Source organism: Diabrotica virgifera, chromosome 10 (genome assembly GCF_917563875.1).
Source record: "Diabrotica virgifera virgifera chromosome 10, PGI_DIABVI_V3a".
Lineage (NCBI taxonomy): Eukaryota > Metazoa > Arthropoda > Insecta > Coleoptera > Chrysomelidae > Diabrotica > Diabrotica virgifera.
The window spans coordinates 120,518,374-120,543,889 of record NC_065452.1 but is presented as its reverse complement, the minus strand read 5'-3'; the positions used below and the strand labels follow the sequence as shown (position 1 = coordinate 120,543,889).

Sequence of the window (25,516 nt, the reverse complement as noted above, 5' to 3'; positions counted from 1 at the left end):
ATATGTACAAAAAGTTGTTTTATCGACTTTACCAATGCCTTTGATTGGGTCACTTACGACAAACTGATAGGTGTCTAGGAACATGTCGGCTGCCCCAAGTAGAAACACTGTATATCTATTATTTTTTCAAAATCACTTTTATTGCATTTTTGGATTTAGGGTGTTGTTATGTACCAGTTACCAAGGAAGAAAAAAAAATAAAAAATGAGTAGAAACACAATTAAACATTGCTATGAAACACACTATATCACATTCCATCTTCACTTCACCAATTTAAAAGACATTATATCCATACCCCCAAGTATAAATACTATAAATACGGGATATACAGTGTTTTTATTTAGTTTTTGGGATTTAGAGTGATTTACCGTGGGAATCGCATGATTTACATTTTACATTCGCCAAGACCATTGATATCTCCAAGGCAATTTTTAGTTGTTTTTGTTTGTTAGTTATTGATGGTTATTGTGATAAGTGCAGTAGAAATTTGTCGTGTATAAAATATTTAAGTCTATTGTATTAATTATTTAAACTATATTCTTAAAATTAAACTGGGTGTTACGTATGAATTATCGGGCGGAGGTAAATTCCTCACCAACCAGTAAAAACATATAATCCGACAGGTATTTTCTTCACCAAATTTAAAGGTTCCTATTAATCCGGTAGGTATTTTCCTCACCAACTCACTCAGGTAATAAAATAAAAATATAGGTTTAATTTAAGAATGTGTATTATGAAAGCATCCGAAATCCGAATACAAGACATTAATTTCCTTACATTATAATAATGGTTTATAATATAGATAATATGCAAGACGTATAAATTATTATTTAATATTTACTATAATAAGACAGACACTTTACAAAATCCATTCTAGTCATTTGATTAGACTGATATCTTATTAATAAATTTACTACATTTTTCAATTTCAGTTTAACTTGTTTATCTTTGATAGGTTTTGCAAACTTTAAATTTTAACATACGTCTACCTGAAATTCTTAAATTTTTTCAAAGAAAATATATATGGATGGATGCGTATTACAAAACGATAAATTAAAATGCGAATGAAAAGATTCGCAAGCATTCGTAATACGAGTAACAGAAGAATTTGCCTCTGTCCACAAATATGGGGAGAATATGGCATTTTCGTTTATATAAGTTTCAACTAAATAATCAACATATCTATCTTAAATTTCATTTCCTGGTTTGCATGACATTAAATCAAACACAAAGCAATCTGATACGTCTTCTGGTTTTATATGTAAGGCCAAAAGTATGTTTGAGCCACTTGCCTCTTTAAGAATCATTTTTATATTCTGATATTAAATCAAGAGACCAAGACATTTCTATACCAAGCTTAGTGTAGGTGAAATTTACAACGATGTATTTCAGTGTTCGTACACATTTCAATGATTGCATTCCTTTTCAAAATCTTCAAAAATTTTACTAGCATTAAACTCAATTTTGAGAGCTTTAAAAATTTCTGATTTTAACAAATAAAAAATATTGTTGTAAATTTCTGTTTTTTTTTTGTTTGGCAGTAAACAGTATAATAAAGAAATATAATGCCCATTAATTAGCCCATGAATAATGAATAATTGCAATGTGCCATCCATATAATAAAATTCAATGTGGCTAAAAGTCTTATATTTGTTTCACAACTAAATACAATTATCCTACTTTTGACACAGTTTATAACGAGAAAATTTTCTCTCTTGGTTGTTTTTTGAGTACACCCCGTCACAAATCCTTGAACCTCATCAATATTGGAAGGAAGTCGACCAGGCATCATTTTTCGTCGATAATTATATATTTTTTCTTATGTAACTGACAACACTCGTAGTAATTGTTTCAGACAAATTAGCTGCAAGTGCTTGGCGTATAATTTTTGCTGGTTTTTCAATTCTCTTCGGCTTTACGTTTACAATAGTTAGAAACAATTTTTCGATCAAACTTCTGACAATCTGACAAAAAATTTCGCACTACAAATTGTTTTATCCTCCAGAACACTTCTTCACTTTTTAAAACTTTCAGTTTATAAAAAGTAAAATTTTCAAATACCAATACCGCGTAAGGTTTACCGCGATCACTTTCTATTAAACATGCCATTTTTGTCAAAATTCCAATTGGGACTAAAAATAAAATACTATAATTAATTAATTAATTACTATAATTATAGGTACCTACTGTAATTTAATAGTAGATAAATAATTCAATTGAATGCCTTTAGTAAAATCTACCTGAAATAACTGAAATAACCATTTTGGTCTTGGTGAGGAAAATACCTTTGGGATTATGGCATACCCTTATAAACGCAGGCAAAAGATTATTTTGGTGAGGAAATTACACCCGCCGGAAATATCAAATATGAATAAAAATCGAATAATATTTTGACCTGCTGAATTCGAATGTATAACTTTCTTTTGCGTCGGAAGTGACGAGAATTTATTATAAACAATTTAATTGTTTAACCCTGCTGTCCTGTTCGGGTCTATTTGACCCAAAAAATAATTTATTTCTTATTTTACAAATTATTACGCGGCGTAACGATTTGGTGTTTCGTGACTTTATTACCTAATATGAGGTCTTTCAATTGCATATGAGATAAACAATCAACTTCCTGATTTTTTTTATAAAAATGAAATTGTTACCTAGGGTACGTACGGGTCAATATGACCCGCGTATTTAAACCGTTAAAAATTACCTGTGTATGTGTGTTTAGTTGGCAGTATTCTATATTGGCAGTAGCTGCGTGTTTGTCAGCAGGATACGTCTGTAAATAAAAACAGGTTTCTGCAAGCTAGAACTTGTAAAATAAATTGTAGTATAGCTGGACGATGTTGCAAACCAAATTATAAATATGACAGACATGGACAGACAGCATTTCTTTGGAACCAACTGGAAAGACGTGAATAAAGTTGGTTTCCAAGCATACATTGGTCTCTTATTTTTAGCTCGAGTTTATAAGTCCCATGGTGAATCAACTATAAGTTTGTGGAATGAAGAAACGGGTCGTAGTATATTTTAATCAAAAATGTCGCTTGATATATTTACAAAAAGTTTTGCAAGTAATACGTTTTGAGAACAAAACTACTAGAGAGGATAAGAGACGTTTTGATAACTTTCTGCAATACGTGCAATTTTTGAAACATAGGTAGAAAATGTACCAAATTTTTTTAGCTCTGATGAAAATGTTACTGCCGATAAGCAACTAGCTTGCCTTTAGAGGCCGCTCTCCTTTTAAATGGTACATTCCAAGCAACCAACGAAATATGGCACAAAAGTTTAGGTTTTGTGTAATAATTATGAACAGTAAAACTTCTTATGCTCTGGAATTGCAGATCTATACAGGAATGCGTGTGATGTGTGACTTGAGTAGTGATTTGGAAGGCTACCATATTACGTGTAATAACTTTTTTACATCGTAAAATTTAGGACAATTTCTTCTAAAAAAAAAGTAGATACAATGCCGGGGATTATAAGTAAAATAAACCGGAGCTATCAGCAAAAATCGTGAATGAAGGAGTTCATAGCTTGTCTTTTTTGCTTCACGCAAGATACCACTATTGTTGAAAATTTTCCTAAAAATAATAAAATGTTGTTCTTCTGAGTATTTTGCATCATGAATCGATGCATCATGCATCACTTTCATCAAATGAAAAAGCCTCAGATTATTTTAGATTACAATTCCAATAAGGGAGCAGTGGATACTCTAGATTAGCTTGGTGGCACGTATACATATGAGAAGGGGTAAATCGCTGGCCAATGATTGTTTTTTATAATCTGCTGCCTACAACGCGTTCGTGTTATGGGCATCAATAAATATCCAAATGAAATACCAATAAACTAAATTTTTCTTGAGGAATTAGGAAAAAACTAATGAAACCAGTCATCATACCAATAACTGAAAGCTCTCACGAACTGGTAAAAAGGACACGAGCAGAAACAAGTAGACAGGATGGAAATGCTAGTGAACCGTCTATGGACAATTTACAAGTTTACAGCGCCCTAAACGAGCACGCTGTAAACTTGCCCTAAAAACAATAACAAGGCTAATTTATTATGTTGTATATCATAAACATATTTGTAAAATCCATTCTTTTTATTACTGTCCCAGCTGTAAACTGAATTAAATTTTTGTAGATATTTGTTACTAGGCTTTTTTGAAAGAAAAAATACCTTTTATTTTTGTTAATAAGGTTTAATTTACATTAACAACATAAGTTTTGTTTAAATAACCATAATTTATTGTTAATAATGTTTTATTTTTATCACCATTAGCTTATTTTATTTCGTTTAAGGAGCGTAAACCATAGTTGGGTCATATTGACCCGAACAGTACATTTATGTAGTCGACTCGAACGGGACAGCAGGGTTAAGTTATTATAATTCGTAAACTAACAAATATAAATAGTCTTTACAAAATGCATTTTGTTCTTAAAAAAATCTACAAAATAATGTTTGCTAAACCTTGACCAATAATTAGAAACACATATGCTGCAAAATTAGTGCAAAAACATTGCAAAATTACAGAATTTAGTCGATTTTTCACTCGCAAGTCGGCTGAATTTTGAATAAGATAACTTTATAATAGCCCAAATTAATAAAAAAAACTACAAGCTATAAAACTAATCCTTAATATAAATATTATATATACAAAGTTCTAACAATAAAAGAAAATTTTTTATTAAAAACTGCATAATATAATTTGTTTATATAGAGAATTTAATATAATTTGTATAAATATGTATACAGAAATAATAGAGAAACTTGTTTCTTTGATGCCTGAAAACGGATGATCGTTTTGGCGTACTTGGTCAGTCTCAGAGACACTAGTGGACAAGCTTTTCCATAACCCTGGATGACAGCAATTACATGACCCAGACACTAGCCATTAAATTGTTGCAATTTATTATATATTTGTTAAAGGAACTTAAATAAAGTATCATTTTTTGTAGTACTTAATGTCTTTAAAAAGTGGGATATTTTATACTATATTTTCAGGTTTTCCAAATAAAAACACTGTATGTGTTCAAAACCTAGTCAGGAAATAAAATTCAGACATAAAAATATTTACTGAAAAACAAGAGTACTTTTTACTAAATTAATGTGTGTTCACTTTTATTTCAAACAAAATAGAAATTTGAAAAGTTGAGTCCTTTACGTTTTCTACTCTGGTGAACATCTTTCGAATTGGGGCTTACAGTGTTTCTACTTGGGACAGCCGAGGTGGGAATTGATGACCAAGATCTCCGTATTATCAAAAATTGACCGCATACATTGATATATGACAAGTACAAATCGATTTTTCTCGAAAATAGTGTATTATAGGGACATCATATAGGAGTATAAATATTTTTATTAAAAATATTTATCAAAAATTATTAAATGATGACATTTTGGAAGACAAATAAGCGATGAATAAAAATGTTCAACAGTCCTCCTAAACGAGTCGCTTATGACTATTAAAAAAACTATGCTATTACTTAAAATACAGACATTTTGAAGGGGTATTTGAATTAAACCGATGTCAGGGAGTCGTTTTTAAAGAGGTATAGCTCTCTGAGGAAGTTTATAATTTGTAGTTTGTTCCTATGTAGTTTTCATTTGCGAAAAGAATTTGAGGACACCTTGTATATACTTGTATATACACCAGGACAGAGTGATAGTACTGTAGATGTACTATGAAAATCTCATAACTTAATAAAAGAAAACGGTAAATATTTGGATTAACCATATAAATATGTAAAGCAGTTAAAATGATCAGTTTTTTACAAATTATAGAGTACAACTTACTGATACGGATATTTTTGTATTTTGCATAATGCATTGGGAGAAAGGATCTCCCCGGCAAAACTGCCATACGGTAGTATTATTATTATGACCACGAAGACACATAGGACATAGGATATGGGACGAAATTAAAAGAATCAATTGTGCTCCACTAGGTACTAGGACTATAAAAAACTAGCAGAATAGAATAGAGAATTACCACTTCACCCTCATTTTTTTATTCGTTTGGTTACAATATTTAAGTTTTTCAGTAGGGATTTTATCATTTTCACAACCATTTTCTCCTAAAAAGTTTTATCATGGGATTTAATCTCATACTTTCCCATTTAATTTTCTTTTCTGGTTGACTATTTTTTGTATCAAACAGAAATACATAAACGTATTCCACGTTTCAATTTGTTTATTTTTTATTTATTCTTTCCAATTTCGTGAGACAACACTTCTTCTTCTTAAGGTGCCTTCTCCATTACTGAAGGTTGGCTATAACTACAGCAAATTGCTCCCTATGTTGAGCGGTTCTTAGTATCGAATGTGTTTCCATGCCTGTTCAGTCTCTTATGTTCTTCAGCCAGGAGCATTTTCTTCTTCCTGGACCTCTTCTTCCTTCCACTTTCCCTTCCATTATTAGTCATAAAAAGTTCTTTCTCCTCTGTAAATATGTCCTACATAACTCGTTTTTCTCTTTTTTACAGTCTTTAAGAGTTCTCCCTCAGTCATCATTCTTCTCAGCACCTAGTTGTTCACCTCGCCTAAGGCCACGTTCTCATGACAAGCGCTTAACGCGCGGTTTGATAACACGCGATTACAACTACATACATTTAAGTTGAAACCGTTCACATGCTAACGTGCGTTTTAGGTAATTAAACGGTCTCAAGATGTATGTAGTGAACGGTCTCAAAATGTATGTAGTTATGTAATCGCGCATTATCAAAACGCACGTTAAGCGCCTGTCATGTGAACGGGCTCCAAGCTTAACTCCTAGTAGTTCGGTTCGCTGTGTATGTTATACTCATAAGATAGTTGCTGGTTTTATGAAGAGCCTAAGACTTATTGGGGCGTTTAACCATGAGATAGGTTTTGTTCAACAATCTCAGGACCAAGTAGCAGACACAAGTAGGATCTCGAATGATGTAAGAAAAACTGTCTGATGTGTTCTATTTATAAACAATATTCAATTTTCTGGAGTTCTTTCACCCCCAGCTAAATTTGCTTTTTATTTGTTTTTAATTTTTTTTACCTCTATCACCCCAAATAAAATTAATACAAACTTACCTTGCCTTTGTTTTTGGTTCATGTTGTTCATTTTTTATTTATATTTCAAAGCATTAAACCAACAATTATTGTCTTGATCACAACAGCTGCTTTGGTGGTTAATCACCATGAACCATAGCGGTAATCTTGTGTTTGAATCTACCTCTACTAGTCTTAATAAAACCCTGTATATTTTTTATAAAACGTCACTTCCACTAAATAATTTTCATAAAAGACGTTGTTCACTTGCTGTGTTCAAAGAAATTGATAGAGTTTTTAAAAAAATTAGTGTATATTTTCAACTAAACAGACAGAAATTTGAAATTACAAAATTTTGTTGGTCAATTTACCCCACATTTCAAGTTAATTTCTGCTAGGGGATATGGCAAAATTTCTAAAATTATTTATTACAAAATCTTAAAAAAATCGGTTAAAACTAAACAACAGTAAAAATATTCGCAGCCATTCAAATAAAATTTTGCCATGACAAAAAATCTGATTTAACATTATCAGCTACTAATATAGAATAATATTCATATTTTTATAGTATCCATAACATTTTTTTATGGATTTATTTATTTTTTTTTGTTTCACTAATAATATTATACCGGTGCCTAGTCTTTGGATTTCTGGGAGTATTTCATTTTGTTTTGTTGCGATTCCTGGCGATTCCCAGGGCATGTGATACGCAGTAAGGACAACCGCCTTATAAACAATGTGTTTTTTGAAAGACCAGACGGAAGAAGGTCTGCAGGACGGCCTAGAAAAAGGTGGAAAGATGCAGTCAAAGAAGATCTAGAGAAAATGGAAGTGCCACAATGGGAATTAGTGGCACAGGACCGACAAACATGGAAGGCAATAGTAAACGCGGCAAAGACTCACGAAGAGTTGTAATGCCATTGATGATGATGATTCCTGGTATATTTCACGATCCTGTTCTCATAGTCCTTTTTTTTGCCTAAGTAGTATATCCTTGTTTCCGTCCAAATTCCGTGGCTATGTTGGAATGTTTTTAGCATAATGATTTTTCCAAGTTTCGGGTTAAAAATATTAAAAATATCCTAGAGTTAATAATGTGGCCATGAGATATATAGTTACAGGATGTCACAGCATTTTCTGCAATATTTTTGTATTTAAATAGCTCCGAATATTCTCTATAAATAACAAATATATGAACAGTATTTACAGACCTCAAATTTAAAAAGTACTCAAATTATGTTAAAATTTGTACCTATCCCCGCAATGAAAATTATTTATATACTGAAAGACCCTGTTGATTGTGTGTTGAAATGTGTGAAATTTCTCGATACTGAACTATACAGAGGCCTCAGTATTTTTCTAGTCTCTAAACTGATCTTACATCTTATATTATAAAATTACCTAATGCTGAAGTCTCGGCATAGGCTGAGTAAAAAAATACTTTTCAAAATGGGAAGACACGTTGATATGGAACTCAGATAAGAGTTATATAAATACAAGGAAGACAAATCCTAGAAAAAATTTTAATAAAAATATTTTTAAGAGTTAGTGTATCAGTGACTCACTTTGACATTTTCTTTACCTCTTTATCCTCCAATTTTAAATCAATTCACCAGTTTTACTGTTACCAAATAAAGTAGCAGTAATCTATTGACCTTACTGCTCTCTAGTCATAGAAAATCTATATCTACCTTTTTTTTACATATTTTAAAAATTGTTATGCTCACTTTAAAAATTACTTTTTTTTTATTTTTTCTCTACATACATTAATCATTTGATTAAATAAAATAAAACCATAGATATCCAATCTTCTACAAAACTGGTTTAAATTTATTATTATTTTTGGCACCTATCATGGCACAATAATAATTCTGTATTGGTATGGTTTAATTCTTTCTATACAGGGTGAGGCAGATAACTGGCCTATTAGAAATATCTCGAGAACTAAAGGCAACAGAATCATGAAAATTGGAATACAGGGGTTTTGAAGGATGATCTATTAAATGAAAATATTTTCTTCTCTTTGCAACTTCCGGTTATACCGGAAGTTGCTTATAACTTCGTTTTTTTAAATGGGACACCCTGTATAGTTTTACATTTTTGGATTCTCTTCGATGTCTTCTTTCTTAAAATATGAGGATTTGTAATGCTATACAGGGTATTTTAAAAGATAATTACGTTTTTTTATTAATTTCGTAGCAATATTCACACCCTGTAGAATTGTAGTAGTTTAACAACTAAAACTCTACTTACGTTCAAATGATTTTTAATATAGTCTTCTATTGTTAATAATCATTAGTATAGCTAAATTTTTAATTTTAGTATACAGGGTTGGTCGAAACTCGGAATGAGTATTTTCTGAGTTTTCTTAAATGGAACACCCTGTATTTTAGTATTGTAATGAAATGGTATTTTATGGTACTTTTTTATTTCTTAAGCATTCCCTATACCTAACTGCTTTAATTTGTGCTTAATTGTTAGTCGCACCAACAATCTTAACTAAGTAGGTATTTTGATAGCTAAACCATTATTGGTAATTTTAAGGATCAGTCTGGATTAATATATATTTATTTCTGAAAAATTATTTGTGATTGAATATTTTCACGGCCAACCTAATAAAATTTTACGTATTTTTTGTTGCAATTAATGTTTAGCTTGAATCACCAATAACTCACAAAATAAAGCAGTTAGGTATAGGGAATACTTATAAAATAAAAAAGTACAATGAAATATAATTTCATTACAATACTAAAATACAGGGTGTTCTATTTAAGAAAACTCAGAAAATATTCATTCCGAGTTTCGACCAACCCTGTATACTAAAATTTCAAAATTAACTATACTAATGGTTCTTGACAATAATAGACTATATTAAAAATCACTTGAACGTAAATAGAGTTTTTAATGTCAAACTATTACAATTCTACAGGGTGTGAATATTGCTACGAAATTAATAAAAAAACGTAAATATCTTTTAAAATACCCTGTATAATATTACAAAATCTCATATTTTAAGAAAGAAGATATTAAGGAGAATCCAAAAATGTAAAAATATACAGGGTGTCCCATTTAAAAAAACGAAGTTATAAGCAACTTCCGGTATAACCGGAAGTTGCAAAGAGATGAAAATAATTTTATTTAATAGATCATCCCTCAAAACCCCTGTATTCCAATTTTTATGATTCTGTTCCCTTTAGTTCCCGAGATATTTCTAATATGCCAGTTATCTGCCTCACCCTATATAAAAGGTGTCCCAAAATTCAAGAAAAATTTGAATTTGCCGCTTTTTGTGTAGTAAAGTGTTAACAACAACAAAACAAACAGTTTGACAGCTGACAGTTTATAAACACAACTATAAGTATGTAAAAGAAAATCAACAAAGTAAAGTAAGTAGGTAATCAAATTAAAAGAGATAAATAGCCCTATTATAAAAGCATTATAAAAAATAATATCAAGTTGGCCTTGGAAAGAAAAGTTTGTTTATTTTGTTTATTGTTAGTTGAGATTTATTTATTTTACAGTTTTCGCATTAACATGTCGCATAAATTAAAAATAAGAAAAAGTCTCTAAAGGTGGTTGGGCAGGAAAAAATGCTGAATAGTGTCGAATATTCCAGAATGAAAATATTGCACGCAGACTCATTTATACATAGAACAATATAGACTAAGAGCCGCTATAGGTGAAATTTCTTAATCATTTTAGGCACGATGGGACCCTATAACTTAAATAGTAGAACCTAAAAGAAAACGTTTGAACACTGTGCCGTCACTTTTCAGTGGCACATGCGTCGACAGTGGCGCATCAAACTTTCCACTTATGGACGGGATAAATAAATTAAAAGTTAACAGAACTTACTAACAGAATTAATTTTTTTTACTTTTTTAAGTTCTATGTGATTAACACATAGGATTCATCGTGATTTTAACCCACCACCCCCTTCCCCCTGCCCCCACCATCAAAAACTTCATTTTTCGTTTTTATTTTTTTTTGGTGGGATACAATCAATTTTAAAATTTCAAAAAATCCACACGCATAGTTGAGGCTTTTATAAAACATGCCTATTTTTTTATAGACCCATAGGTAGAGTGTACATAACCTCAAAAAATTAAAAGAGATTTTTTTTTTCAAAAAAGCGTATAACTTTCTTTGAGGAATAGCTGCAGGTCTAATTTTTTTCTTAACCTTGTGTGTTTTATCAAACACTATATTTTGAATTTTTTTCAGATTTTTCCGTAAGCCTCCCCACCTTCAAAAATCCGAAAAACTGTTTTTTGAGGGGTTTTGGGGGATTTTCCCTATTTTGTAGACTTCATAATATATCAAATCAATTTTGTTTTTATAGGTTATATATAACTTAAAGTAACTGAGTTCTTTAGAATATTTAAAAATCAGAAAAACACGTTAAAACCCCCCAAAACCCCATTAAAAAACAGTTTTTTGGATTTTTGAAGGTGGCTAACGTTACAGAAAAATCTCAAAATTAGAAATATAGTGTTTGATAAAATACACAAGACTAAGAAACAATTAGATCTGCAGCTATCCCCCAAAAAAAGTTATATACTTTTTTTCAAAAAAAAAAAATTAAAATTTTTTTGAGGTTATGTACATTCAACCTACAGGTCTATAAAAATAAACGTGTTTTATAAAAGCCTTAACTATGCGTGTAAATTTTTTGAAATTTTAAAATTGATTGCATCCCACCAAAAAAAAAATAAAATCGAAAAATATATTTTTTGATGGTGGGGGCAGGGAGAAGGGGGTGGTCGGTTAAAATTACGATGAATCTTATGTCTTAATCACATAAAACTTAAAAAAACGAAAAAAATTAAATTCTGGTAATGAGGGAGGGTATTTTTTAATTTATGTGTCCCGTCCATCAGTGGAAAGTTTGATGCGCCACTGTAGACGCATGTGCCACTGAAAAGTGACGGCACAGTGCTCAAACGTTTTCTTTTAGGTTCTACTATTTAAGTTATAGGGTCCCGTCGTGCCTAAAATGATTAAGAATTTTCACCTATAGCGGCTCTTAGTCTAATAGCGGAGTGCGAGCAGGGAATACCAAGTCTGAATCTACCAAAAAGTGGAAGATTAGGTACGTGTATTTACTGCACGGAGGTCAGAAAGATTGCTAAGATGAGCAAAAAATCAGGTTAGAATGTCAACTAGAAGATTGACTCGTCAATATAGGCGTTCTAAGAGCACGATTACACCAGGGAAATAAGGCGAAAATATACCATGTTCGGGACACTTGAGCAGCCAGGTTACAAATGAGTTTTTTTGGGTACTATATACCTAATACATTATAAATACAAAAATGCCCGTCACAGTTTGAACGAAAAATTTAGTTATTAACAAATAAGGGTCAAAAATGAGAGTTTTTTCGTTTAAATCGCTACAGGTAAAAATATGGTAATTAAATGTCTTATTTATAATATTTTTCTTTTAGTAGATGAGCCAAGGTTTAAAATACCGCTTTTTTAATTTTGGGCCGATTATTTGTTGCTTCGGATATTGCAAAATAAAACTAAAATTTCGAAAATAAAAAATTTGCTATAACTTTTGCGAAAATGAATTTATTACTTTCATAGTGCATGAAAAGTTGAATCAAATAGTCCATACAAGCACAAAAAATTTTAAGACGATGCGTCGATTAGTTTAAATTTTATTCAATTTGTTTATCCCAAAGAGCTTTTTTTTTGCAATGTTATTGTTCAGAAAATAATAATGATACAGCAATTCTGTGAAAACAACATCAAAGAAGAATAGTCATATTTACAACGCATTAAAAAAAATCATTAAAAAGTCATTTTTATCACTCAGAAAACATTTTGCTAAAATAGAGTCATTTTTTGCTTATAAACAATTTGAATAACTTTGTTAATATTGACTGTAGGCTAAAACTACAATGAAATTTGAAAAATTGGTATTTTTATACGAATTCTCAAAGAAAAACTTTTTGCCTAGGTTAATTACGGTCAAAGTTAGCCACTTTTTTTATTTAATTGACGGCTACTTTTTTTATAACAATTAAGCAACCTAACTAGAGCCATTTTGAAGTTAAAGATATATAGGTTATGTGTAAAAGTTTGAGTAAACTTTAAACCTCAACAGAGTGGTTAATAAAGCTTTAAAAATGGCGTCCGAACGGAATTAATCCGTGGTCGGTGGAGGGTAATTACTAAAATACGTGCACTCAAAAAATGAAACTGATTCTGCAAACATATGCTGCAATTAATATCGCTGGAACTTGTTAATGGATTTTGATTATAATTTTTTTAATTTGTATGTACTCATAGTCTTATAGAGTACATTATGTGCACACAACCCCACCTAACATTACAAAATGTTAGGGGGAAGTCCCCATATCACTCAGGGATATGAAAAATAGATTACGACCGATTCTAAGACCTACCGAATATACATATACAATTTCATAAAAATCGGTCAAGCGGTCTCGGAGGAGTATGGAAACTAACACTGTGACAGGAGAATTTTTTAGATGTAAATATATAGATGGCTATTAACAAATAGGGGTTGGTGATAGAAGAGTGAAAATTAAGGGTTGTATGTATTTTTTAATTCTACATCATATAAAGTTAAGGTAGATAATTTTGTCCAAAAAAATAAAAAAAATGTCAGGGGGCAACGTCCCTTATAACTTATGGGTATAAAAATAGATTAAAACCTCTTTAACGTCCTACAGGATAAACGTGTAAAATTTTATAAAAATCGGCCAAGCTGTTTCGGAGTAGTATGGCAACTAACACCGTTACAGGAGAATTTGATATATATAGAAGTAACTGCGAATTAAATAATAAAAGTGGCTAACTTTGAACCTAGTTAACCTAGGGAAAAATTTTTTCTGAAAATTCGTATAAAAATACCAGCCTTTGAAATCCTAAAGTAGATTTACTCTATAGTCAATATTAACAAAGTTATTCAAACTGTTTAGATGGAAAAAATGACTCTATTTTACTAAACTTTTTTCGGAGTGATCAAAACGACCTTTTAATGATTTTTTTCAATACTTTAAAAATACAACTATTATTCTTGCATGTGGTTTCCACAGAATTGCTATGTCATTATTATTTTCTGAACAATAACATTGCGAGGAAAAAGCTCTTTGCGATAAACAAATTGAATAAAATCTAAACTAATTGACGAATCGTCTTAAAATTGTTTAACTCAACTTTTCGTGCAATATGAAAGTCTTAAGACCATTTTCGCAAAAGTTATAGTACGTTTTTCATTTTTTAAATTTTAGTTTTATATTGCAATTTCCGAAGCAAAAAATGATCCGACCAAAATTCAAAAAGTGCCATTTTAAACCTTGGCTGATCTACTAAAATACGATTACTCTAAATAATATATATAATTACCCTATTTTTACCTATAGCGATTTACACGAAAAAACTGCCATTTTTGACCCTTATTTGTTAATAACTAAGTTTCTCGTCCGAACTGTGACGGACATTTTTGTATTTATTATAATGTATTAGGTATATAGTACCCAAAAAATCCATTTGCAACTTGGCTGCTCAGGTGTCTCGACAAAAACCTTATTTCCCTGGAGTAGATATCGTTGGAATTGAGGAGGGATGGTCTTAAATATCGAAAGAGACGTAAGTGCCCAAATACTATGAAGCACAACTCCTTCGTACATCAACATGCTGTCATCAACTAAGCCGAGTAGACTTTGCCAATGAAAAAAATCATTATTTTAGATGACGAAAAGTATTCCATTTGGAGTATTTCACTTTGAGTATTTCACTTTGAGTTATTTTGAAATGAATGGAAATGATGGATTTTATACGGACAACATAGAGGAATGTCCTGACAATTAGACTGACAGTTAGATACAAACATAAAGCAAAATTATTTGCAGATAAAATGCTTGTCTGGTGCGCAACTTCTAACAGGGGTGTATTGTGTATTCTGACCTTTTACGGGAAGAGTAAGGGGTGAAACTTTGAATAGTCAGAGCTATATCAATAACTGTTTTTCCAAATTGCTTCAGTTTGTTCATATCATGCTAAAGACGATATTATATTTTGGCTAGACCTAGCATCATGCCATTACTAAAGAGATATCCAAAACTGGCTTAGACAACACCACATGCCCAAAAATGACAATCCTCCAAATTTGCCGTAGGCTCGCCCAATAGAGGATCTTTGGGCTTTACCGTTTATGAAGCTTTATCAGAAAGGCTGGGAATCTCAAGATAAAGAAAAATTAAGGTGGTTAATTTACGAAAAACTGAGAGAAATTGATCTGAATTCCGCCCAGAACTTCATGAGATATATTCGAAGAAATTTGCGTCAAATAGAGCAGAATGGGTCACTCCACATAATTAGATAGTATAGTTTAGTTAAATATTGAGTTGTAATTGATGATAACTAGTTAGCATTTAAATAAGCATGAACTTTAATAATTGATATAAACAACAATTAGCTCAAAATTCGGTCTGTAAATATCAACACACTGAAACTTTAGTTGGCAACAATAAAAATTCACATATTTTTTTCAAGTTACACTTCAACCAAAAATGCTGACACACTTACTCTCTACATAAAGAGGCCTATTTTCAAGAATAATTATTGTATCCCATTTTGCTGTTTTTCGAAATATGTTGTATTCATTAATAAAAAATAAATTTAAACATAAAATCTCCAAAATCGTAAAACAACTAAAACTATTAACCAATAACAAACTCTATCCAATGAAGTAGTGGCACATCTGTTGTTGTCTCTCAATAGAATCCAAGATGGCCGACTACTTGTCATTAAACTAGTGACAGTAGGTAGAGATGTAGGAGACTCCGGTAATAAATGAGTTGATACTACTTGTTCCTCTTCGTTTTTATTGTCATTGTTTTCTTTTTTTCTTAAGGGTTTCCACTTTTTGGATTTGTCCTTGAATGTCGGTTTTCGTGGTTTTGTCTCGATATATTTTGGTGTACTTACTGTGCTGGTAGATTTTACTTCTCGCTCTGAAAAAATACAAATACAAATAATCAGTAAAGTAACAAAAATAACATAAAACATAGATAGATTTAATAGATCTTTATTGGTAACAATTTTACATGTACAGGGTGTTTGGTAAAGAATGGGCCATAGCTTAACCTTAGATTCCTGAGCTTCAAATAGGTCGATTTAAGCTAACTTACCTAAGTACGAAAGTCGATAATAACCGAAATACGGGGTGTCAAAGTTAAACTTTTATTTTGTTTATTCTTGAATATTTCCTGACAGGCATGGGAAAACAACACGAAATTTGGTAAGCGGAGGTTTTTTGGGATGAGAAATCTAAATTCGCCACCAAAAATGATGTATTTTTCAGAGGGCGCCACATACATCTTTCAGCTCTCATTTAATACGTTCAATTTTTTTATCCCCTACTTCACATACCTTTTGAATCAAAATTTTTATTCTCTTAATATTTCTACTTAAAAAAGGTACACTACATTCATCTCGCTAGACTCAACCGTTTTCGAGATAAAACGCATTTTAAATCTGCGATTCAACATAATTTTTTGCATAATATCATTGTAGTTGGACCCGAAAAATAAACTTGAAACCATAATAATTGTGCCAGTTCTCATATTTATGTCATTGCATCGCAAATTCCATTTGAAGAAATTTGCGATACATTTTTGTAAATTTTTATAGTTTTAATTTATTTTTCAGGTGTCTACAATGATATTATGCAAAAAATTATGTTGCCTCTCAGATTTAAAATGCGTTTATCTCGAAAATGGTTGAGTTTAGCGAGATTAATGTAGTATACCTTTTTTAAGTAAAAATATTCAGACAATAAAATTTTTAACTCCAAAAGTATGTAGAGTGAATAATAAAAAAATAGAACATATTAAATAAGCGCTGAAAGGCTTATGTGGCGCCCTCTGGGCAATACATCATTTTTGGTAGCAAATTTAGATTTCTCGTACCAAAAAACCCCCGATTACCAAATTTCGTGTTATTATTCCATGCTTGTTAGGAAATATTCAAGAATAAATAAAATAAAAGTTTAACTTTATTTCGGTTATTATCTACTAAGGTAAGTTAGCTTAAATCGGCCTATTTTAATCTCAGGCATCTAAAGTTAAGCTATGGCCCATTCTTTACCAAACACCCTGTATATACACCGGTATCTTAGGCGTCAACGCCCTTCCGGTAGGGATACAAGTAGAAGTATCACCGAGTCGCAAGCCCTTAGGCTGATCAGACACCCGCGTATTCCAATCTAAGCCTCAGATTCATATTAAAATTTTAAACTGCTGCGTTAGTTTTTTTGTTTTTCTGTTCACCGGGCCAGGGTTTGAACTCACATATTTCACAGCTAAGTGAAGTGCGGACGACCTTATGTCTCGCTTGGCTATCCAATCGATCTCAATTTTACGGTATGCCGCAAAATAAACAATACTGAAATGCGTAAGTATGCTTCAAATTTGTATGTGTCATGTGCCGAGACGTACTGAATGGTTTTCAAACGTCATATAACGTATGTGAATGTCGTGTTAACGTTACGTGCTTCAGGATGGTTCTCAGTTTTCCAGAAAAAAAATTTATCGTGGAGTGCTATTTTCGGTCATACGGAAAAGGTCGCGAAAACGATCCAAGCATCAACAAAGGCAAAGATTAACATCAACAATTGTTTCAGCAGGACGAGGCAACCTATCACACGGCCAGGGAGTCTCTTCAAATACTGGGCGATGATTTTGGGAGATCGCCACTCACCAAACCTAACGCCACCTTATGCGTAAATATGAGGAATGCTGAAGGAGGCAGACGGATCCATCGTCTGACATTTCGGAATTGCGGACTAGAATTAAAGGTTTTTTCATGCTAGTTGGCATCTTTAACATCTGTTTTATCGGGAACGTCGTCGTGAATAATGTTTGCAAATCTATATCATGTATACTACTTATATAAATAATCATAAAATATTCATTTCAGTACTGTTTATTTTGAAGTATACTGTACATTATACGCAAACAATGACAATTAATAAAGCCATAAAAAATACAGATTTAAGATATGTGTTAAAATTACATGGTATTCAGTTTCTTTCCTAATCCAGGCTGAAAAGCATACTAACATTATACATTTTGAAATTACTAGTTTTTTTTGTACATAACTCTAGTTAGATCATTGCTTGGATGGAAAACTTGTTTTTATTTTATGTAGGTACAACAAATATGGCTTCTAATATGTACAGCGATTAAAGACATCTTAGGAAGAATTTCGGACTACACGGACAAATGGAAAATAATATAAAATATAATAATGCATAATTAACATTAAGGGAACATATTATATCACTAATAGAAAAATCCACCCAAAGCAGATTCTAGATATTCGAACTATAAACTCAGCAGACGCAGTGAGTGAACACAAACTAATCCTAGCACAAATAAGAATGAAAACATTTTATACAGAAAATCAATGTAGAATCACTGTGGAATGTTTCTACAAGAGAAGTGTACCAAAGGAGGCTAGCACAGAAGATACAGCTGAAACAAATAGACGACATCGAAGATTGATGGATTCGACCGTTACTTAATGGAAGTTCATTTTATCTAACAATAAAACACTGAAAACGTTTGTTTTCTATACTTCCACAAAATTTATTACAACTATGTGACTACAGCTGTTTCGGCAGAGTGCCTTTCTCAAGTGATTTAGATTACTATGGGTTTGTCTTTTTAAAGTCTTTAACTGAAGAGTGGGTAGTTGTTTGTCTCGAGTTGTTCATTCAGAATTATATCTGTATTTTTCAATTTATTAATTTCCATAGATTCTAACTTAAAAAGACAAACCCATAGTAATCTAAATCACTTGAGAAAGGCACTCTGCCGAAACAGCTAAAGTCACATAGTTGTAATAAATTTTGTGGAAGTATAGAAAACAAACGTTTTCAGTGTTTTATTGTTAGACATCGAAGATATAAACGCGAGCTGGGAGAAAATTAAAAACAACATTGAAGAGGCAGCAACAGAAGCTCCAGGAAAACGCAAAGTCATACTGAACAAAAGAAACAACAACAATACACCATGGTTCAGAAAAGAAATAAAAGAGAAATGTAAAGAGAAGCGAGAGGCCTACATGAAGTATAAAACATCAAACACTCCAGAATCCAGAGACACCTATAGAAGAATACGAAATGAAACACAGTAATTGGTAAGAAGAACAAAAAATGAACACTGGGAACAGTTTACAAAAAGGATGGAAAGTGACTTCTACGTAACACAAAAACAAATATGGAGATTCATAAGAGACCAACGGTAAGAAATGGCAGAATTGAAGGAATACAATAAAATACCAGCAAACGAATGGGAAAGATGCTTCACGGAACTGTTTAAAGGAAAAGAAAATAATAATCAAAACAATAGCCTACCTGAATTAAGACACGAAATAGAAATCAGTTTTCATGAGGTAGAGATACCCATAAATTCACTCAAAAACAGAAAGTCACCATGCAGGACCAGACGGAATAACCAACGAGCTTCTAAAATACGGAGGAGAAAGTATAACCCTAGAAATTAAGAAAACTTATACAAAAACTAATATTTAGATCTGCCGCAAACAAAGTCATACCATGTTAATTGTCAACATTCGGAACGGACAAGGTACATGAAGAAGAAGAATTCCAATACCTGTAATTGATTCAGCATGTATTAACAAATCAGACCTGTGAATTTTAACGACGAATAACACTTGCTTGGACGGCGTATGGTCAGAAATATTTGAAACCAGAGACATATTTAAGAGCAACATCCCGATAACTATGAAACGGAAGACTGAATAAAGTGAAACTAACGTCAATGTGTATATGTTACAGTTCAAGTTGAATCTCAGTTAGAGTTGACTCCAACTAGTTGGAGTCAACTCCAACTGAAACGAGCAGTAAAAGTTGATTTTAAAAATTTAAATCAACTTTTACTAGTTGGAGTTGACTCTTCCTGGATCGATTCAGTAAATGTTGATTATACGAGAATCTCAAGTGCATTTTTGATGAGTGTGCGTTTCTTTGTTTTGACCGTTTCAACTACTTATTAGTATAGTCTGTAACGTGGCGACGCGTCGCCAACATAAGGTAAATTACTCTGATTAGATTTTTAGCACAAACTTACTCAAAGAAATAATAGTTATTTATGTATTGTTAATTGTTTAATAGTTATTTATGTACCAAGTCAGTAAAGTGGCTCTTTATCGAACGAGTCTGATATTACGAGCAGAGGAAGCGAAGCGAGCAACAGACGCGTTCGATAAAGAGTATTGAGGTGGTGCGTACAAAATTGTATCGTCAATCATAAAAAACATTTAACACTTACTTACAACTTGAGGAAATTTTTTTAATTTTAGACGATTAAGACTTAGATTAAGATTTAGACGAATTTTTAATCGATAGTTATCAATATTGTATACCTACCTAATTACTAAATCTGTAAAGTTTTGATTTATTTTGTATGAATATAATTGCGAAACACTACAGAATTTTACTTTTTGACAAAAATTATTATTAATAATAAGATAAATTTTGTATAATATTTTTAATAATTAAAGTAAATAAATTTTAATTTCACTCAAATAAATAATCGACTGCTGCCATTGACCACTTACATTCAATCTCGGTTAATTTGATTAATAATCGCGACAGGTAAAGTAACATTCTTCTTTCAATACAACAAAGTGTTACTTTACTGCCGAAAATGAGGGCAAATGAGTACAATAATGAATGATTTTAGTGACGTTTGGCGATAAACAATGATTTTAAACAAATTCGCAAAAATAATTTTTTCACTTCGTACAATTTTTTTTAGGTCCTTTGGGCCTTTTTTCTCTAAAATTGACTGTTGTCGAGTTATTAGCGACTTAAAATTTGAAAAACGCCAAAATAACCATTTTCAAAGTTTAATAACTCGGTTAAAGATAATTATTGTGAAAGTCGAGCGAGCGGCCGTGGAGTAACGGCATAATCGCTGGCCTCATACGCCAGTGCACGTGGGTTCGAGCCCTGCCAAAGACAAACCATTTTCATTTCCAATAATGACACGAGCTGTCTCACCGTGCCTCGGAGAGCACGTTAAGGCGTCGGTCCCCCTGGGCTAGTGTACATCGATACTAGTTACTTGAAACAGGGTTAAAGATGTAATTGGCGCCGGAACTGTCCGAACGGCAAAAATGCCATACGATATTATATGAAAGTCAGAAACTAAAAAAAATCAAAGATTAAAGCTACCTCTATAAAATCCTGAAGAAATTTTTGTCATTATTTCATTAATAAGATATTATTTTTAATTATCAACAATGAGCGTTAAGCGTGTATTGAGGCGGCCGTCAATGTGAGTGCGAGTGAGATTTACCATTGGATGGCCGGAATGGTGCATCTCTTTAGCACTCACCATTGACGGCCGCCTAATACGCACTTAGCGCTCATTGTTAATATTTAAAGATAACAGCTTAGTAATAAAGTAGTGACAAAAATTTCTGCTGGATCTTGTAGAGGGGGCTATAAACTTTGATTTGGTCACTTTCTGACTTTCATAATAATGGATTTTAACCGAGTTAATAAGCCTTGAAAATGGCTATTTTCGCATTTTTTAAATTTTAAATCGCGTATAACCCGACAACAATCAATTTTAGAGAAAAATCACAAAATACCTTTTTTTGCTCAGAATAACCCAAATGATCTAAAAAAAATTATTCGAAGTGAAAAATTATTTTTGTGAATTTGTCTAAAAAAAAAAAGAATGTGTGTGTACTTTGTACGCACGTAAGAAGTTATTCTTCTATTATATAATTTCAACGAAGTAAATATACTTAACACAAATTATTTGTATTTTATTAAAATATTAAACTAACTTTCTTATCTACCACTTTCAAAATCTTTTTATTAAAACAACCAAAAATTAAAAAAAAATGTGAATCATCCAGGATTGGAACCCACAACCTTCCAATCATTGGCCCAACGCTCTACCAACTACGCCACCGAGCTTCTTTAAGTGGCACGTAAGTTTCGGATATAATTACACAACACGGTGACAAATAGACATATAAAAATGTTATACCTACATACATATTTTATTATCTTACTACAGAGAAAGACAAATCCAAAAATTATAATAAATAATACATTTACTAAAAACACTAATATATTCTTTTAATGACTTATTTGCGCTGATACTAGTGTTATAAAATTCTCGAGAATGAAAAATCGGAGAATATTCTCGAGAATATTCTCGATATGGAGAAATTTCTGAGAATGAACCCCATGACGCGCTTAAGAATATTGTTGAAGATGAAAAATAGGGTTTTAAAATCATGATCTTATATACAAAATTATGAGACGAAACAACAGTGTTCTTTGTATATAAAAAAATACAAAAACAACAGAAAACACAAAATTTCTTTGATAAAAAATGAAATTTTCTTCTTAAAAACAAATAATCGATGTGGTATGATAAAAGATGAGACCTCAGATTCAGAATCTATTTCTATCATTAGCTCATCCCAGTCATCTACAATCTGCATTTCAATGTACTGATGAGTTTTGGGATTTTGTTTTTCACGAGTGGCCAGCTCAGTCATGGATTGGTCTACGTCTAACAATTTTAAATTTTGAGCAATAAAAGTTACCTTACGAGCCCGTTCAGCAGTGAGCCGGTTTCTTTTAGAGTGGATAAAAAACCATAAGTACTGAAACTTCCTTCAGTCGCTGCATTGGATGAAGGCATGCTTAATATATCAACTACTATTTTAGTTAATTTTGTTCCGAAACATGTACCTTTTCACCATATGAATAAGTCTAGTTTTTCAATTGATTTTACAACATATGTTTTTCCAAAAAATCCCTTCTTAGACCGATAAAGTGCCAAATCTGTCATTATTTCAGCCGACTCATCACCATATTTTAAAGTTGCTAAATTATCTACAAACTCAATTTTCTCAACTGGTTCTTCTCTGCTTGAATGAACACCGTTCTAAATATTTGCACGTTAATATTGCCCCAAAACAATAAATATTGACACTGTAAACACCCTTTCTAGTGGTTCATGGGATTGGCAAAAACAATATACCTACATATTTTTTAAATTATAATAATTTGACCCGTATCTAGTTTTTATTTTTGTTTCGGTTTTTGAAAATATAGAAAAATTTTTCCGAGAATATTCTCGAGAGAATTTTCTGGCCGAGAATATTCTCGAGAATATTCTCTTCTAACATCACTAGCTGATACAGATACATACATACCTATCTTGAAAGATTAGCAACGAACTATTACTGTCTGTGTGCGCATGCGCGTAGATTTATGAAATTTTACTCTCAATCGCGCCTAAAGAAGAATAACTTCAAAAATTGTTTTAAACAATTTATCGATCAAGGTACTGCCTGGCACCCAGTAGATTTGTTATAAGGACCTCTTTTTAAGTAAGTTTGTGCAAAAAATCGAATCAGAGTAATTTACCTAACGGGGGCGACGATACAGCCTAGACTAATTTGAACATATTCAGTAACATTTAATTTCTAGAATCGCCTGTTTGTGTGAATCAGAATCAACTTTTACTAAATGGCATTGGGAAGAGTATACTTTTCCTAGTTGGAGTCTACTTTTACTAGTAAATGTTGAATATAAATCTTCATTTTATATTTATAATCAACTTTTACTGTAACCAGCCGTTAGAGTTGACTCGAACTAGTAAAAGTCAACTCCAACTGGATAATCAACTTGAACTGTAACATACATACATTTTGTATACTGTATACTATATACTACACACATCGGCGTACGTTTTACTTTATGTTTTGACTTAATTTGTTTGAAAATGAATCGTGACGCATAGGAAAAGTTATAGCGGACGAACTATATCACTTATGTCGTCGAACGTATAGTCAATCTGAAATGAAATTGGACAGGTCACGTAGCGAGAATAAAAGAATCAAGAAGGACCCGAAAACTAATCGAATGGTGTCCAAGAGAGGATAAATGCAGCAAGGATAACCACCAATACGCTGGATGGACGACATTAAACGAATGTACAAGAAATGGCAACAAGACGCACAGAACCGTGGAGAGTGGCCAAAAATGGGAGAGACCACGGCCGGATTTAAGGGGGAGCAGGCTGGGCAGCTGCTCGGGGCCCCGATATATCGGGGGCCCCCACAAAGCCGCAAATGTAAAACAATCAGCAAATTATTCACTTAGAATATTCGTTACATAAAAGGTTGAACTACAGTTCATCTTAAGCATGGGTTTAGAAGTAGCCAATATAGGAAATAAACCAACCTTCGTTACGGCCACGCGCAGAGAAGTCTTAGATGTACCACTTTGCAGTGAAACCTTCATGTTCCGATCATAGGCACATTCGATTCGATTTAGCTACTTCGATTCGAATGGTGGCAAGATTCAGGAACCCGAGAGAGACGGATTGGGAAGGCTATAGAGGCTCACTCGAGAAGTCTCTCGAGGGAGGAATCGGCACCATAAGAGATAGGGAAGATCTCGAGCTGGCAGTTGAAACGGTGAGCGGAGCTGTTCTGGCCTCTTACCAGGAGAATTGTCCAGAGAGGGAGAGAGAGAAAAAAAGGAAAGAAAAACACACCCTGGTGGAAAAAAGCTTAGGGCAGATGTAAGAAGGCTATTCAATAAAGCCAAATTCAACCAGGAGTGGTCCATTTATAGAGAAAAACTGACGCAATATAATAAGGAGATCCGAAAAGCCAAAAAAGACTCGTGGCGAAAGTTCTGCGAGGAAGTCGAACATGCTCCCGCATGCTCCAGAATCCATAACGTCCTGGCTAAGGATGGTATTGTGAATCAGGTCGGCCTCTTGAAGAAAGAGGACGAAACGTATATGGAAACCCTGGAGGAAAGCTTAATAATGCTCACCAAGGCACATTTCCCCGGCTCATCTATTGACAATAATCCTCCGGTAGAGGTAGCTTATCCCAGAAGGCCTACTAAGGCGGACTGGAAATTAGCTACCGACATCACGAGACCGGAAAAAGTCAGGTGGGCGATCAATAAATTCCAGCCATATAAATCACCTGGAATGGACGGGATCTATCCTGCGTTCCTACAGAAGGGACAGGCTGTGATTATCCCGCATCTAACAAAGATCTTTAAAGCTAGTTTGGCATGGAGATATATTCCAACTGCATGGCGAAGGGTGAAAGTCACATATATCCCCAAGGTTGGTAGGGTAATGGACCAGACCCCAAGCCATATAGACCAATAAGTCTATCCTCTTTCCTAGCAAAAACGCTGGAAAGATTGATAGACAGGTATATTAGGGACGATGTGCTGATGGAAAAACCACTTAGCGATAGTCAATATGCATACCAGCCAGGAAAGTCAACTGACTTGGCACTGGATGATCTTAACAGACTGCTCTCAAAGTCGCTAGATGACAAAGAGATAGCGGTGGCGACGTTTCTGGACGTGGAGGGAGCGTTTAATAACGTCCCCTTCGAGTCTGTAACGGAAGCGCTTA

The 25,516-nt window shown here is 32.6% G+C and overlaps 1 protein-coding gene across 1 annotated transcript in view; it reads right to left on the bottom strand.

The window, feature by feature from the left end:
- Positions 1–11,991: 11,991 nt before the first annotated feature.
- The window catches only part of LOC114325410 (lachesin-like), a 1,092,141-nt gene continuing 1,078,616 nt past the window's right edge, over positions 11,992–25,516 (bottom strand). Inside the window, exon 11 of the mRNA XM_028273477.2 lies at positions 11,992–16,012. Coding sequence (XP_028129278.1) covers positions 15,678–16,012 — 335 coding nt within the window. The 3' untranslated portion in view covers positions 11,992–15,677. The remainder of the gene's footprint in view (positions 16,013–25,516) is intronic.